This window comes from Zonotrichia leucophrys, chromosome 4 (genome assembly GCF_028769735.1).
Source record: "Zonotrichia leucophrys gambelii isolate GWCS_2022_RI chromosome 4, RI_Zleu_2.0, whole genome shotgun sequence".
In the NCBI taxonomy this organism is placed as follows: domain Eukaryota; kingdom Metazoa; phylum Chordata; class Aves; order Passeriformes; family Passerellidae; genus Zonotrichia; species Zonotrichia leucophrys.
Genome location: NC_088173.1, coordinates 36,118,309 through 36,131,748, shown reverse-complemented (window position 1 = coordinate 36,131,748; position 13,440 = coordinate 36,118,309). Strand labels below are relative to the sequence as shown.

General features: G+C 44.0%; 1 protein-coding gene across 25 annotated transcripts in view; it reads left to right on the top strand.

Moving 5' to 3' along the window:
• The window catches only part of ADGRL3 (adhesion G protein-coupled receptor L3), a 498,089-nt gene that overhangs the window by 416,812 nt on the left and 67,837 nt on the right, over positions 1-13,440 (top strand). For 24 of the 25 annotated variants that reach the window (XR_010439890.1, XM_064711138.1, XM_064711142.1 and 21 more), the window contains 4 exons: positions 4,347-4,530; positions 5,346-5,468; positions 7,619-7,827; positions 8,513-8,689. Coding sequence is in view for 24 of the 25 variants with exons in the window: in XM_064711138.1 (XP_064567208.1) it covers positions 4,347-4,530; positions 5,346-5,468; positions 7,619-7,827; positions 8,513-8,689 (693 nt within the window). In the remaining variant the exon portion in view is untranslated. The remainder of the gene's footprint in view (positions 1-4,346; positions 4,531-5,345; positions 5,469-7,618; positions 7,828-8,512; positions 8,690-13,440) is intronic. The other variant, XM_064711118.1, reaches the window with a different exon arrangement.

The window sequence follows — 13,440 nt, the reverse complement described above, 5'->3', positions numbered from 1 at the left end:
AAGAGAAGAGAAGAGAAGAGAAGAGAAGAGAAGAGAAGAGAAGAGAAGAGAAGAGAAGAGAAGAATAAATGAACAAGCAAAATTCAGTTTAATGAAATGTAGCAGCTGTCACAAAGGAAATCAATGGGGATACGTACAACTGGCCTTTTAGTAATGCATAATTACTGTAAGGCTTCTAATTAATTTCCTTTTTACAATGCATCTTTTAATACCAATTTGTAAGTGTCTAAGAAGGAAGGTTTATATTTTGATTCTTCTTTGTAACCTCGGGATAGAACCAAGAAACCACGAGCACCTGCCCTTATTTGGGAAAAACCTCTGTCTGCAATTTATTAACATTTATTTGCATTGAACATACAGTCTGTGGTTCTATATAAGCACATAATGAAAGGCATCACCATCACGGGATTTGTCTTTTGTGCTCAGCAGGGTCTTGCTCTTCTCTTGATGTCCAGTTGCAGTCACTGCTGGGGACATGAAAGGTCCACTGTGTCTAAAATTCAGTGACCCAGGATGGTTGCTCTTTACAGGCTGATAATTAGAGGGTTTGGCTTTGCATGTATAGATACCCTGACATCACAGAGAGCATAAAGCTGTGCTGTGTATCTCAGCACAGAAAGACGGAAAGTCTGCCCTCTTGGCTCCCTTCTAACATGCTCTTCTTCCCTCATTTGATCTTAGCCTACAAACAAGCGAGCTGTGCTTTATGAAAGCTTTCTCTTGATCTAATTTGAGTTACTTTTGTCCTTCTCCTGGTGCATCTGTGTGCTTGTGCTGTCTACTCTTTAAGTCCAAGTAATCACAGCATTGGTTTGGTGCCGTGCTGTGTGTGGTGTTGAGGTACGTTTGAGCTCCAAGCCCCACATTTTTATTTTGCAAGAATCTCAGATAAGTTGCATTTGGAAGAGGGATGAGGCAGAGGAAGAGCAGAAAACCACGGGAGATGTAGTTCTTTAGCTTGGGAAGCAAGGACAGGGTCTTCAATCAAGGTCATGCAGCATCCTGTAACAGATGTTTGGTTCTTTATGGATGGGTTTGGTCTCTTGTGGTTTTGTGTGAAATGGAGATAATCCTTGGGGTAGTTTCTTCTACTTTCAATGGGGAAAGAGAAACTGGAAAGTATCTGGGCTCCCTACTTGGCTGCACATTAAATGCTAGACGTGGTGTGAGATGAAACTAGGTCAGAACTTTCCCTCTGAAAGTCCCACCTTTATCAGGATCCCCAGGGATCTCAGGTAAAACCTATCAAGCCATCAGCTCCCAAGCACTCCTATCCCATGCCTTCTGCATTTGGAAGGCTCTCTCTCAGGGCTAAACCTCCTCCAGCTGGTCACTGAGAGGTTTTCCTGGAAGTTTGGCACAGCTGTTTCTTCTATGCTGGAGCTTCATCAGACCACAGAGTCAATGGACCAGGTGCCAAACCCTTGTAAATCACAAAGGCCCAGCTTAAATGTAAAGACATAGGCCTATCCATGTCATGTGTGCCTGCTTTCCCACAACTCCCACTCCCCTGCCCAACTTTTCCCAGTTGGCATCTCTGTCTCACAAGGCACTGTTGCTATAACAGCTGTTTTGTTTCATTTAAACACCTACCTCAGCTCCTGTCCAAAATGCAAACATTTCATTAGCACCTCATCTCCTTGGCTTCAGCCCACAGCACTCGGCCATAATGAAGTGCTGCACTCAGAAATATAATGTGGGGAACACTTGATTAATGCACTGAGACAGGTGAGGGGAATGACCCTCTGGGAAAAGCTGGGGACTAAATTAATCTCGGATGTAATGCCAACAAAGACAGTCTACCAGCTTTGCTCAGATGCATGGCAAGGACGTGACCCAAAGCCCTTGGAAATCTTCCTGAAGCTTTTGTGTTTGACCCCAGACCCAAAGTGATGTGAAGTGGCTGGTTTCAGGTTATCACTTCCAGAGGATGGATGCTCAGCATTTGGTGGGGAGTGCACATGGTGCAGGAAGCAGCACATTAGGCTTAATTGGTGTTCTCTCTCAAACTTGCATGCACACATATGTGCACATGTAAAGCAAAAAAAAACTAATGCATTAGATAAAATAGTTTTTTCTGAGGTAAGGTCTTTGCAGCAGATGTTTCACTGTAATGCAAATATTTCAGCATCTGTTTCATATTCTGATGAATAGACATTACCTTTCTGTCCAGAGCCAGGAGCTGGATCTGCTGCAAAGACATTTTCCACCATTCAGATATTGATAAAAGTATGCAGGATGTTGTTTTAGCAGAGAATTTAAGACAATGGTAGGAGCTGAGCTAAATGGAGGTAAGGCAAATTGTGTGATAACATTGAAAGGGGAGAAAAATCCTCATTTTCTGCTTTCCAGGCATAAAAGATCTTTACACCATATTGTATAGAAGCTGCACCACAAAATAATCAAGCTTTTTGGTCACTGGGAAAGAACACCACCTCTTTTTTTGCCTGTGAAGAGATAAGCTACCATAATATACTACAGAATTTTATTAAGAGCTGCAGAGATCAGGCTTCCAAACTCTAAAACACAGAAAAATATCAGATTGAAATGCTATGGATTTTTCTGTTTCTTATTGACTACTAATTTTAGCCTGCTTGTTGCAAGTGCATAGCAAATGTGTTAAGGTAATTTTTAGACTATTCAGGAAAATCAGTTTAACAATCAGTTAAAAAATTGCTTTATGCTTATCAAGTTCCACTTAAATGAATGTGTTGTTTTGTTTATGGTATAGGAGAGGTTTGGCATAAGAACAAATGAGTTAATTGACCATGAATAAATGTAACTGTGAAAGTAGGAGCTTTGTGCTGTCAGAGGAGCCCAATTATGGCGCAGTCTCCCAACAGGAAACCTGATGGTGTGAGAAACCTTCCATACTCAAAGAAGGTATCTTTGCTGGGATTTAAAAGCGCCAACAGTGGCAGTTCTAGCTGCCTTTTTTCTCCTCAAACCTTGCTGTAATTGAAATGCTTGTTAAGGTCATGTGGATATAGCAATAAATTCTAGTTTGATGTGATCATATCCTCCTGTTGCTCATTTGCATCTGACCATGACTGGTGAGTGAGTCAGGATTCTCTGTGCCACGTGTTGCCATTGTAGCCCTCCTCCTGAGGGCTCTGATGGAGAATGGGCTATGCCACAGCTTCTTTCCACCCGTGGGTTTAGCAACAGTATCAGGAATAAATAATGAAGTATTCCCATGACAGTGAGCCCATAGGGCACACTTGAGGCTTGGAAAATGCTGAAGTCCCATGGGACTGTCATCAGCTTGCAGAGCAGAGAAGTGAGTTTGATGCCTATGTACTCAGCATAAAGAAAATCATTACAAACAGCAGTTGAATGGGAGGTTGATTTCTGCAGTCAGCCTTAGCTGGCCATGGAGGTGTTTCTCTGTGGGGTCGGCCTGCCTGGTGACTAGACCCTAACCAGCTGAAGAAAGCATGATCAAAGTAGCTTATTTTTTTATCCTTTTCCTCTGCACAATCATTTCTATCAACTGGTACAGCTGGTCTCATTAAAAAATGTTCACTGAAAAGGGGTTGAGTCAGCTATGGTTAGTAAGGAAGCAGAGGATTTAGGTGGAGAAAAGCCTTCGGTTTGGGTAAATTCTACTGCAGTAATTTTGCAGTTATGAGACCAGTGCAGTTTTGTGTGATCCTGTGTGTGCATCCAGATTAACCTGTGGGAAGTTATCCATGGGAGAGCTCTTTGTGTGGCAGCCCAGGGCAGAAGGTGCACTGTAGGAGGGACTGAAGCAGTTTCCGCAGGGCTGGCTCCTTCCTGAATGCAGAGATTTGAGATGTAGCGTCTTATCTAAATCTCTACGGGCACATGCTGCTGCTGCTCTGGATGAAGTGGTGTAACCCAGCTATCTCTGTGTCTTCATGGCTGCCTGCCAGAAGTTATGTGCTGGGAAATATTTGAGGGAGTGTAGCCTTTGCAGATACCAAACACCTTCCTTGCATGCCCCAGCCCTGCTCTTGAGTTCTGGTGCTGCAGTTGGGTTTTTCCTGCATGTTTGTTTCCTTAACCATCATCTTCCTCCTACCCTCCTTCCCCACCTGCCCTAATTCCTCCTTTTTCCAAGTCCAGAGCTGATGGTTATGGAAGCATAAAAGCACCATTCCCAGCCTGCATTTATAATAATATCAGTATTTCCTCCCTGTCCCATCTGATGGTATAAAAGTTGTCCTGCTCCATTGCAGGCTTCCCAAACGGGTGGGGGAAGGAGATGCTGTCATCCCCCTGTAAACTGATGTGTGTGGAGGCTGGGACTGAGCATATGTCGGAGGTCTGTGGTGCTTTAGGTTTGCTGGAGTCTTTTCTCACTCCATCCTCCCACCTTGCAGGCCATGGTGGAGACGGTGAACAACCTCCTGCAGCCTCAGGCTCTGAACGCGTGGAGGGACCTGAACGCGAGCGAGCAGCAGCGCGCGGCCACCAAGCTGCTGGACACGGTGGAGGACAGCGCCTTCGTGCTGGCTGACAACCTGCTGAAGACAGACATCGTCCGGGAGAACACTGACAACATCCGTAAGGGGCAGATCCCATCAGTACTGGGAGCAGACAGTAGAAGAGTAAAGGCTGTGAAGCCCGGCTTTGGTTTGGTCCCTAGATTAATTGGGGAGCGATTCGTTAGATATGTCTTGGGCCTCTGTCTGAAGGACTTCAAAGTCTTTCCAAAAGAGCCTAAAGGAGTAAGGCAGCTCTCTACCCTTGAAATCCCATGGAAAATGAGCGCCTGACCTGTCTTTATTACTGCCGGCTTTGAGGGTATAATCTGTGCTAGAGCAACGAGAGCAGAGCTTCACAGGGGGATTGTTCATCGTAAGGCAATTGTATTTCATTTCATACAAATTTGTGTCTTTATTCAGCTGATTGTTGATTTTAATTAAAAACAAGCATGATGGAAAGCACCAGCACTCCCACTGTGCATATGTAAAATGAGAACAACTCTTCTTTCTATTTCCATGAATACAGATCCTGAGCACTGATAACATTTACAGAAAGTACCAATCGCCAGTGGCAAAGAACTAGTATTCTCAGATTTTCATTTTAACCATTGTCCTTAATATCCTGAGGTTCTTGTTTACAAGAACCGGTTGTCTTTTGTCTTCCACAGAGAGTAGAATTTATTTGCGCGCTTTTTTTTTTTAATTAAATTTAAAACTTCTTCAGGGCAAAGATTTAAAAAGAAATAGGAGCCCAAACACATTCTAGCACGCAGCATTGTAAGTTAATTCCCCTCCTCTCAGCTGGTCTGGAACACCATTTTGTAGCTTTGAAATACCGTGTTGAAGATCATTTCGGCAGAGATTTTTTTCTTAGTGTCTGTCTCTCCTGCACAGAGCTGGAAGTTGCGAGACTGAGCACAGATGGGAATCTGGAGGATCTGAAGTTTCCCCAGAACATGGGCCATGGAAGCGCCATTCAGCTGTCAGCAAATACCTTGAAGCAAAATGGTCGAAATGGTAGGTCTGGCACCTCAGGCCACTCCAGCCTCATGAGGCAGCCATGCCTTAGGCATTGTTTTGTGTTTAACCACTATAAGTAAAGTATTAATTGCTGTGTTAATATTTAAATTAACAGTGGTGTCATTTGCTCATGCCCTTGACTGCAAGCTACATTGGCTGACTGGGAATGTATTCTATTGATAAGTGATTCACAGCCTTCAAAAGTGTTTTGTGATGGTAAAAATGCATCAGATCCTCAAATTAGGGGGCTTCTGGGGCACAGTGCTGAATCCAGAGAAGTGCTTTTAAGTGCTGATTTCTGCAGTAGGAGGCTTCAGATGGGATAAGAGGCTCATTTGAGTAAACTGCTTCACAGCAGGGCACCATACAAATATCTGAAAAAGTACAGGGAAGAAACAATGGCAGGAAATATTAATAATGAGCCAACATGGCAGAAAAGGTTGATTAACTGTTATGAGTCTAAATCTTTAGTGCCTTTCTGTATCTTATGAACCTCCTGGTGCAGCATAAATTTTAGATGATGTTATATGCAAACAGTCTTCATCCTGCCAAGCCATTTATTTCCAGATCAGGAGTTTGAGCAGACACATTTGTTGATCTCTACAGCCTCAGTGCAGACCAACCTTAAACTTATAGGTTTCTATTGGTGGGCCCAACATGCTCCTGTTCCTGATTTCCTTTAAAATGTAATCTATGTGCGAGGGACAACACTCATATACAGGTTTTGGTCACTGCATTCAAAACACAGAATCATAGAATGGCTTGGGTTGGAAGAGACCTTAAGATCATCTGGTTCCAACCCCCTTGCCATAAGCAGAGACACTTTCCACTAGATTACGTTATTCAAGCCCCATCCAACCTGGCCTTGAGCACTTCCAGGCATGGGGCATTCCCAGCCTCTCTGGGCAATCTGTGCCAGTGCTTAACCTTCCTCTGTGTAAAGCAAAAAACCATGGAATGATAGGGCAGCATTACAACCAGACCAGATGTGTTAAAATATCTAAACATAAAAATTTTAGACAAAGTTCAGTCTGATAGTTCAGACACAAAGTCTTGCCATTGTCTTGCTTGCACATAGGAATGGAGGAGAAGTACCTCTTTTAGAGGCAGTTTAAAACTCAAGATGTGTAGCAAAACTCCAACAGGGCAGGACTTTGCTATTTGTTGTCAACAACGAAAGGAAAGTTTTGTATTTCGAGACACAGTATCACTGGAGTTCTGTTCAAAGCAGAACCCCATCAATTTTCACCAGCTTGACACATGCCCAGAGGTCACCAAAGAGCTGCAAATGGAATTATCATAAAAGGATTTAGGCTGGGAGGAACCTTTGGAGTCATCAGTGTCTCACCTTCCTCAGATGCTGTGGTGATTCATATAGAAACAAAAACATATCTCTCCACAACTAATACATATGAAGGCAAACTAATCACATTCCATTCTTATTTATAGACTGTGAAATAATGTGCAAAACAGAAGGCAAACTGGATGGATTCAGTTAAAAACAGTTGGCTGGTTGACTCAGATTTCTGCAGGCTCTCTAATGGTGTTTTTCTGATTATCTGATTGCCAAATTAAGAGAAAAAATATTTTTAAATGAAATGTCTGAAATTTTGTTTTACCTGTCAAATGAGATTGGAATTCTGTTGGAATGGTTTTGATTTCTTCTTTCAGATTTGTCCCTACATTTTCCTGAGATAGTCTTAATTTATTACCAGACTAAATTATAGTTTTATACTGCATCTGTGCAGCATGTCATCTTGAAACATGTTTCTCAGGTATATCCAGGAGAATAAAGTGATGTCAGGTGGGAAATGGACCACCTGGCCTCTTTTCTTCTGAAGCCAGTTACACCTCCTGATGCCAAAAATAAGCCCACCTCCCTTGTCTGTCTTCCGCTCATCTGTTTGCTTATAAAAGTTTCTTTTGGAAGAAGGAGCTCTGCCCTTCTTATCCAAGGACTGCTTTCTGCACTTCTTGGTGCTCACTGGAATTGGCAAGAGATGGGTTTTCATGTGCCACATCCTGGTCCTTTCACATTTTCTCAGCGCAGTTTTGAAGTTGGTTAAGAGAAAAGATTTGCAATCTGAGAAACAAAAAGCCACCCCAGTGACTCAACCTGGCTGTCTAACCTCTTACCTCTCTTCTAGGTGAGATCAGGGTGGCTTTTGTGCTGTACAACAACCTGGGCACTTATCTCTCCACGGAGAATGCCAGCATGAAGTTGGGAACAGAAGCGATGTCGACCAATCACTCCGTCATTGTCAACTCCCCTGTCATCACGGCAGCAATAAATAAGGAGTTCAGCAATAAGGTTTACCTGGCTGATCCTGTGGTGTTTACTGTCAAGCACATCAAGGTGTGTGAGTTCAGAAAGCACTTCTCTTTTTTTTATTTTTTTGTTTCTGAAATGAAATGATGCAAAAGTTGGCTGCTGTTGACTGCCCCCAGCAGTCCTTGATTAGATTTTGAATTATACTTTTGTTCCTTTGCACTTTGTGATATTTATGGAGAAGGTGTCTCTTACATTGCATTAATAGAAGTAAAGAAAGTGTCTCCTTTGAGCTGATGCCCATTGCTTGGTTGCTGACACGCATCATTCTGTAATTAAAAACTACCAATAAATTAGAATAGACCATAATGTTATTTTATCATGGTGGCAGGGGATGTTAGAGGGAAGTGGAATTACAGTGAAAGAGGACAGCTAGTCCTCCTGCTAGCCAAGCTCGGTCGTTGCAAAAGTTGATTGCTTAAAGCAATTAATTTCTCTGCTCTGCAATGCAAATGAAGCAGTCTGGTTTTGAAGAGCTGGATTTAGTCAATGTCTGAAATTAATCAAGAACAAAGAAGTAAGTTTGCATTAGCAAAGAGTGCAGCAACAATTTAACTTTCTCTGGTATTGGCAAGTAATACTTGACGTATAAACCACTGCTAATTGTTTATCTAAAATTAAAGGGTGAGAGTTACAAAGAGCCTCAATAGTGCATTTAGAAATCTCTGAGAGCCTATCATTGTTACTGCATTTATTAACTTCTTTCCTGCAGCAGTCAGAAGAAAATTTTAACCCAAACTGTTCGTTCTGGAGCTACACGAAGCGTACGATGACAGGGTATTGGTCCACCCAGGGCTGTCGCCTCCTGACAACTAACAAGACACACACCACGTGCTCCTGCAACCACCTCACCAACTTTGCAGTCCTGATGGCACATGTGGAAGTGAAGGTAGGCATTGCAGATTCCCAGGCTGCCTATGCACTGGGCAGGAAAAGGGGTCAATGTGTGGCACCAGTTTGATACTACTAATGGAGCTGAGCAGGGAAGTTGCTGTTTGACTGAGAACAGTCTAAACTGCTGGAAAAAAAGAGAAGGCCCTGATGCCCAAAAGATTTTGGCCTAGTCATTTTCTTTATTGTGGTGTCTCCATTTCATGTGCCTGGCACAGCAGCAAAATCCACAGCTCTGATCTAGATATGGAACTGGCATCTTCCATGCAGGCAGAACTTTCCATATTCACTTCCATAACCAGCATAACCACAAAAGCTGTTATGGTTTTAAAACTGCTTTTTCTCAAGTAGTCTTCCCCTGTCACTGCTTTGTGTATTTCTGTTCCACTTAATAATCTGAAGAGGAATGTGAAGAGCTGCAATAAAATATGTATTAAATAAGCATCATATATGACAAAAGTTCTGCAAAAAAAGAAATGAGAGCCTGGGGGCACATTTCACACCACAGCTGGGTCCAGCTGAGATGGGCAGGATATATCTGTTGCTCCTGCAAATTGTGGTAACCACTTCATTCTGCTGGAGTCAGTCCTAGTGCAGGAAATATGCCATTAAATGTTTGTGCCATTGTCTTGGGAGATGCCTGAAGAAAAGGCCTATTCAGAGCACATATTTACAGCTTAATGGCATTCTGCAGCCCAGGTCTGGTTTTGCCAATTCCCTACAACTGCTTGAATTTTCATAAGAAATGTGTGTTTGGCTCATTATCACCCACCTGGAATTAACAGATATGCCTGAGTCACTGAAGTCAGGGGTTGCAGCTGGGAAGTGCCGATAGTGATCCGCTCCACTGGTGTGAATGGGGGCAATCTCTGCTGCGTGGTGCAGATACAGCCCAGTGCTCAACAAGCCTCCTCTCAGACTGCAAATGGGTCAGCCTTGTCTGCACTTCCCTCCAAACCTCGTGAGACAAGTAGAGCTGCTGTTATCTCAGCTTGCAGGAAAAGTATGTAAGACCCTTCCTCGCCCATGTTCATCCTGCAGGTTGGAAAGAGCTGCAGCTGGAAGATTCCCGAGTGCCAAGCCAGTGTGCTATTAGCTAGTGGCCGTTCCTGGGTGTTAACAACTGCCCTCAAGACTTTCAGGTCATGTTTTATCATTTGGCTGCAGTAAAAGTACCATTGCTGTAGGAGCCAAATTGGCTCCACTCTGTTGACTCCGATACAACCGGACAGCTTCCTGGCATGTCCACCTCAGTGATCATCCTGGCCTGAGGGCAAAGGCAGGGCAGGGTTTCCTCCCACATAACACAGGCGCATATTTTAGATATAAATATGCAGACATTTGCAACTTGTCCTGCCAGCTGCTTGTCACCTTGCTCTTCCTGGTGGCACGGTCTCGCTCCATGGTGGAGGTGACCATGTGGCTCTTGGCACAGAAGGTGGCCTATGTGACATTTTTCATGCCATAGTAATGAGTTGATTTTAAAGTCTTGGCAGCACAATATCTGCTAGTTTGGAATAGTGGAGGTTTAAAAACATGGGGGTTGTTGTCATTCATTGACTCATGCTCACTCCTCATAGATATTGCTTTTGAGCCATTTTTTAATCTTGTGGCTGGTTCAAAAAGGCATTCCTCAGTCATTCCATGGCCTGTTAGTCTTCTTGGAGGTGGAATGATCCTTGGGGAAATGACGTGGTATGTTTCTGCAAGACCTCTAAGACCAGTGTTCTGGCAATGACCAGGATCTATCAAAATAATTAATAATATTCTGGGAGTTTTGCAACAGAAACAGTTTTCTCCCATGATTGAGATTTGTAGTTTCCTGACTTCAGTTGTTTGAATTTTTGGATCCATAGGGAACGTCCTTTGCCTTAAAGAGTATCCACAGCACCCTGCCTAATGAGACTGAAAACTGGGCATCATGTGGAGCAGACATCATAGTCCTGCTAATCAAAAACCAGCACCAGTTTGTCAAGTGTCACATCTGCTCGTGAATGATGTCCCTGCCTGGTAACATGGCACAAGAGCCTGTTCTCCAGAGGGGGTCTCAGTGGCCGCTCTGGGAGTTCTGGGCTGAGGTGTAATTATTAGCAGAGTGTGTGTGGCAAGGTGGAGCTGCAAGGTAGTGTGGCTGAGGAGAGGTGATTGATGGCCATCTGGCTCTCCAAGGTGAAAAAGCAATATGTCTTTGTGCAAAGGGACAGAAAATGCCACCAGCTGATCATGGCAGCAGGGATTTATTGGTGTGCTTGAAGAGTAGGAGTTGCTGGAATCAATTCTGGTCTGACTAGGACAGTAGCTGATTAAGAGGGGAATTTAATTTGAAGATGCTTTCTGCCTGTTAAAATAAGTTGGGGTCAGAGTTTTTTATTCACCCACTGGAGTAAAATAACAGCATCCATGACCAAGAGCTGGCTGTGTATGCAAGCAGGATGCATAACTTCTGGGAAGAGCAGTGGACTCTCACCTGCAGGTCCCCCTCCAGCCACTGAAAAAAAAATGTGGTGGCTCCCATGCTGTGGAACAAATCCCATCATTAAATAAGCCATCCTACCTATGTAATTGCTGTAGAATTATTCAAAATTTACAAGTTGTTTTTCATAAGCTTGTGCTTTGCATCATACTAATTATAGCAGATGCATCTTAAATGTATCATGGGAAAATTATGCAGCCAGAAAACAAGTTCAGAGCTGGTGGGAAAATGCAATTAAAAAAACCACCCAAACCAGAATAAGCAAAGGTACCCCCAGGGTAGATAAATGTTGCTTATCAGTATGTAGTGAGTGCCAGATCTTACTCTTCTTTTTTAAATACAAATAGAAAGGAGGAAAAAAAGAAAGGTGTTTTACTGTTGCAATTAATAGGAAAGTTTCAGGTGTTTTTCTTTACCACAAAAAGGTTACACTGTGCTAATCATTTTGGGAGTGGAAGCATAAGGCAAGCTGAGGAGAGAAAGGAATAGAAATGTATGAAGTCTGAGTGGAATGACTACTGTCCATTGCCTAAAGCAATAGAGGAGCAGGCTGAAGTTATTGCAGGCTGATCCTGTGTTCTAAACGTTATGTAGCTCACACTGGCAAATGCTAAGCCTTGATTTGTGTCTTGCTGCACCCTTCCTTTCTGGCCAAGAGCAGGGTGAATGTGAGGACCAAAGCAAAGGTAGTGGTCGTGCTGTGGTGGAACCACATCCCAGCTGTCCCTTGGTGCTGGGCTGAGTAGGACCATTGTTTTGACAGCAGAAGCTGATGACACTGTGACCAGGCTTTTTCCAGAAACTCACATTTCTGGCAGCTTGGCTGGGTGGATGTCTACACCATGTTTGTCACAACTTCTGTAGCTCATTTCTTGGGTTGGGATGCCATGTGAGTAATCAGAGCTGCCTAAATCCAGCCATCATGGGAGAGCAGCATGATGGATGCAATTATTATTCCTAAGCCTCACCTCCTCTCCACAACTGAATCTGACCTTAGCTGGCTCTCAGTTGCAGTGGGGTTGGTGAGTACAGGGGAAATAGTGGGCTCTTGCCACGTGTTGTGTCTGCAGTAGTGTCTGTGACACTTGGTGAAATGAGGTCTGTACCCATTTCTCTATGCACACCTGTCCCCATACATCTGTGTTCTGGTCACAGAGGTTTCTAGGACTTAGAATGGCTGCTGCTTCTGGCAGTCGCTGAAAGGCTGTTCCATTTCTGGGGAGAAGTTTGTGGGGGAGAGTTCTGCTAGGAGGACTTGATCTTGCTGAGGAGGGTAGAAGAGGAGGAAGCTCATCTGTGTTGCAGAATATGAAGGCAGCTTCACGGACTAAGGCAAGGAGAGAAAAGATGACTAAACCACCTTGTAGGAACACTCAGGGATCTGAGCCTTGTTGTGAATGGCCAAAGTAAGAAGACATTAATATTGCACAGAGGCTTCAGGTGGGAATTTTGCTCTCTTTATTCCTGGGTTAGGACCTGATGGTGCCAAGGATCACATCACGTTTGCAGAGCCCAGAGGAAATGTGCACCAGGTCCATGGGTACTGTATTCACTGTGGAGCCCAGCTGCCTACCTCCCTGGGTGCATCCTTGGGGAAGATGGATTGGATGGGTGCTAAAGCAAAGGGATCCCCTCAGCTCATCGTCCTCTTGGCCACAGAAGGGGAAAACTCCCCTGAAGCCTCTCATGCTTTCATAGCCACAGCAGGGGATGCCTTTAGCCAGCTCGGCTACACTTCAGGAATCCTTGGGGTTTCCTCCTAGTCCATGTACCCCAGCTTGGTGCTTTTGACACATCTGCAAAACCATCTGCCTCTTCAGTAACCCTTTGCACATAGCCAGCAAAGCATTACAGCCAGGTCATAGCAGTAAATCCTCTCACCACCAGGGATGGGGCAAAAAGGTCAGAGAGACACTGCATGCCTCCAAAGACCTACAAATCCAAGAAGCAGCATCAGCAAGGCAGAGAAGTTCAAACCTGTCCCACTTGGGTTTCTGCTCAGCCCAGTACTCTGCCAGCTCCCACCAGGCACAGAGCGGTCATATTTGAGCTAGTTTGATGACATTGTGTTTTTATTTACTGCTTGCTTATTCTTCCATCCCCAAAGATATTACTTCTCCCATTCCTGGAAGGACAGATTAGGCAAAGGAATGTGTCCTTTGCTGCTGGCAGCTTGGTTTGGCTGCTGTTTTCTTCTGCTGATGTTTTTAATAAGGGAGGAAATGGCTGTTCATCTCAGGGAGAGCCATTCTGTCATAAGCTGACATTCCCTGGGA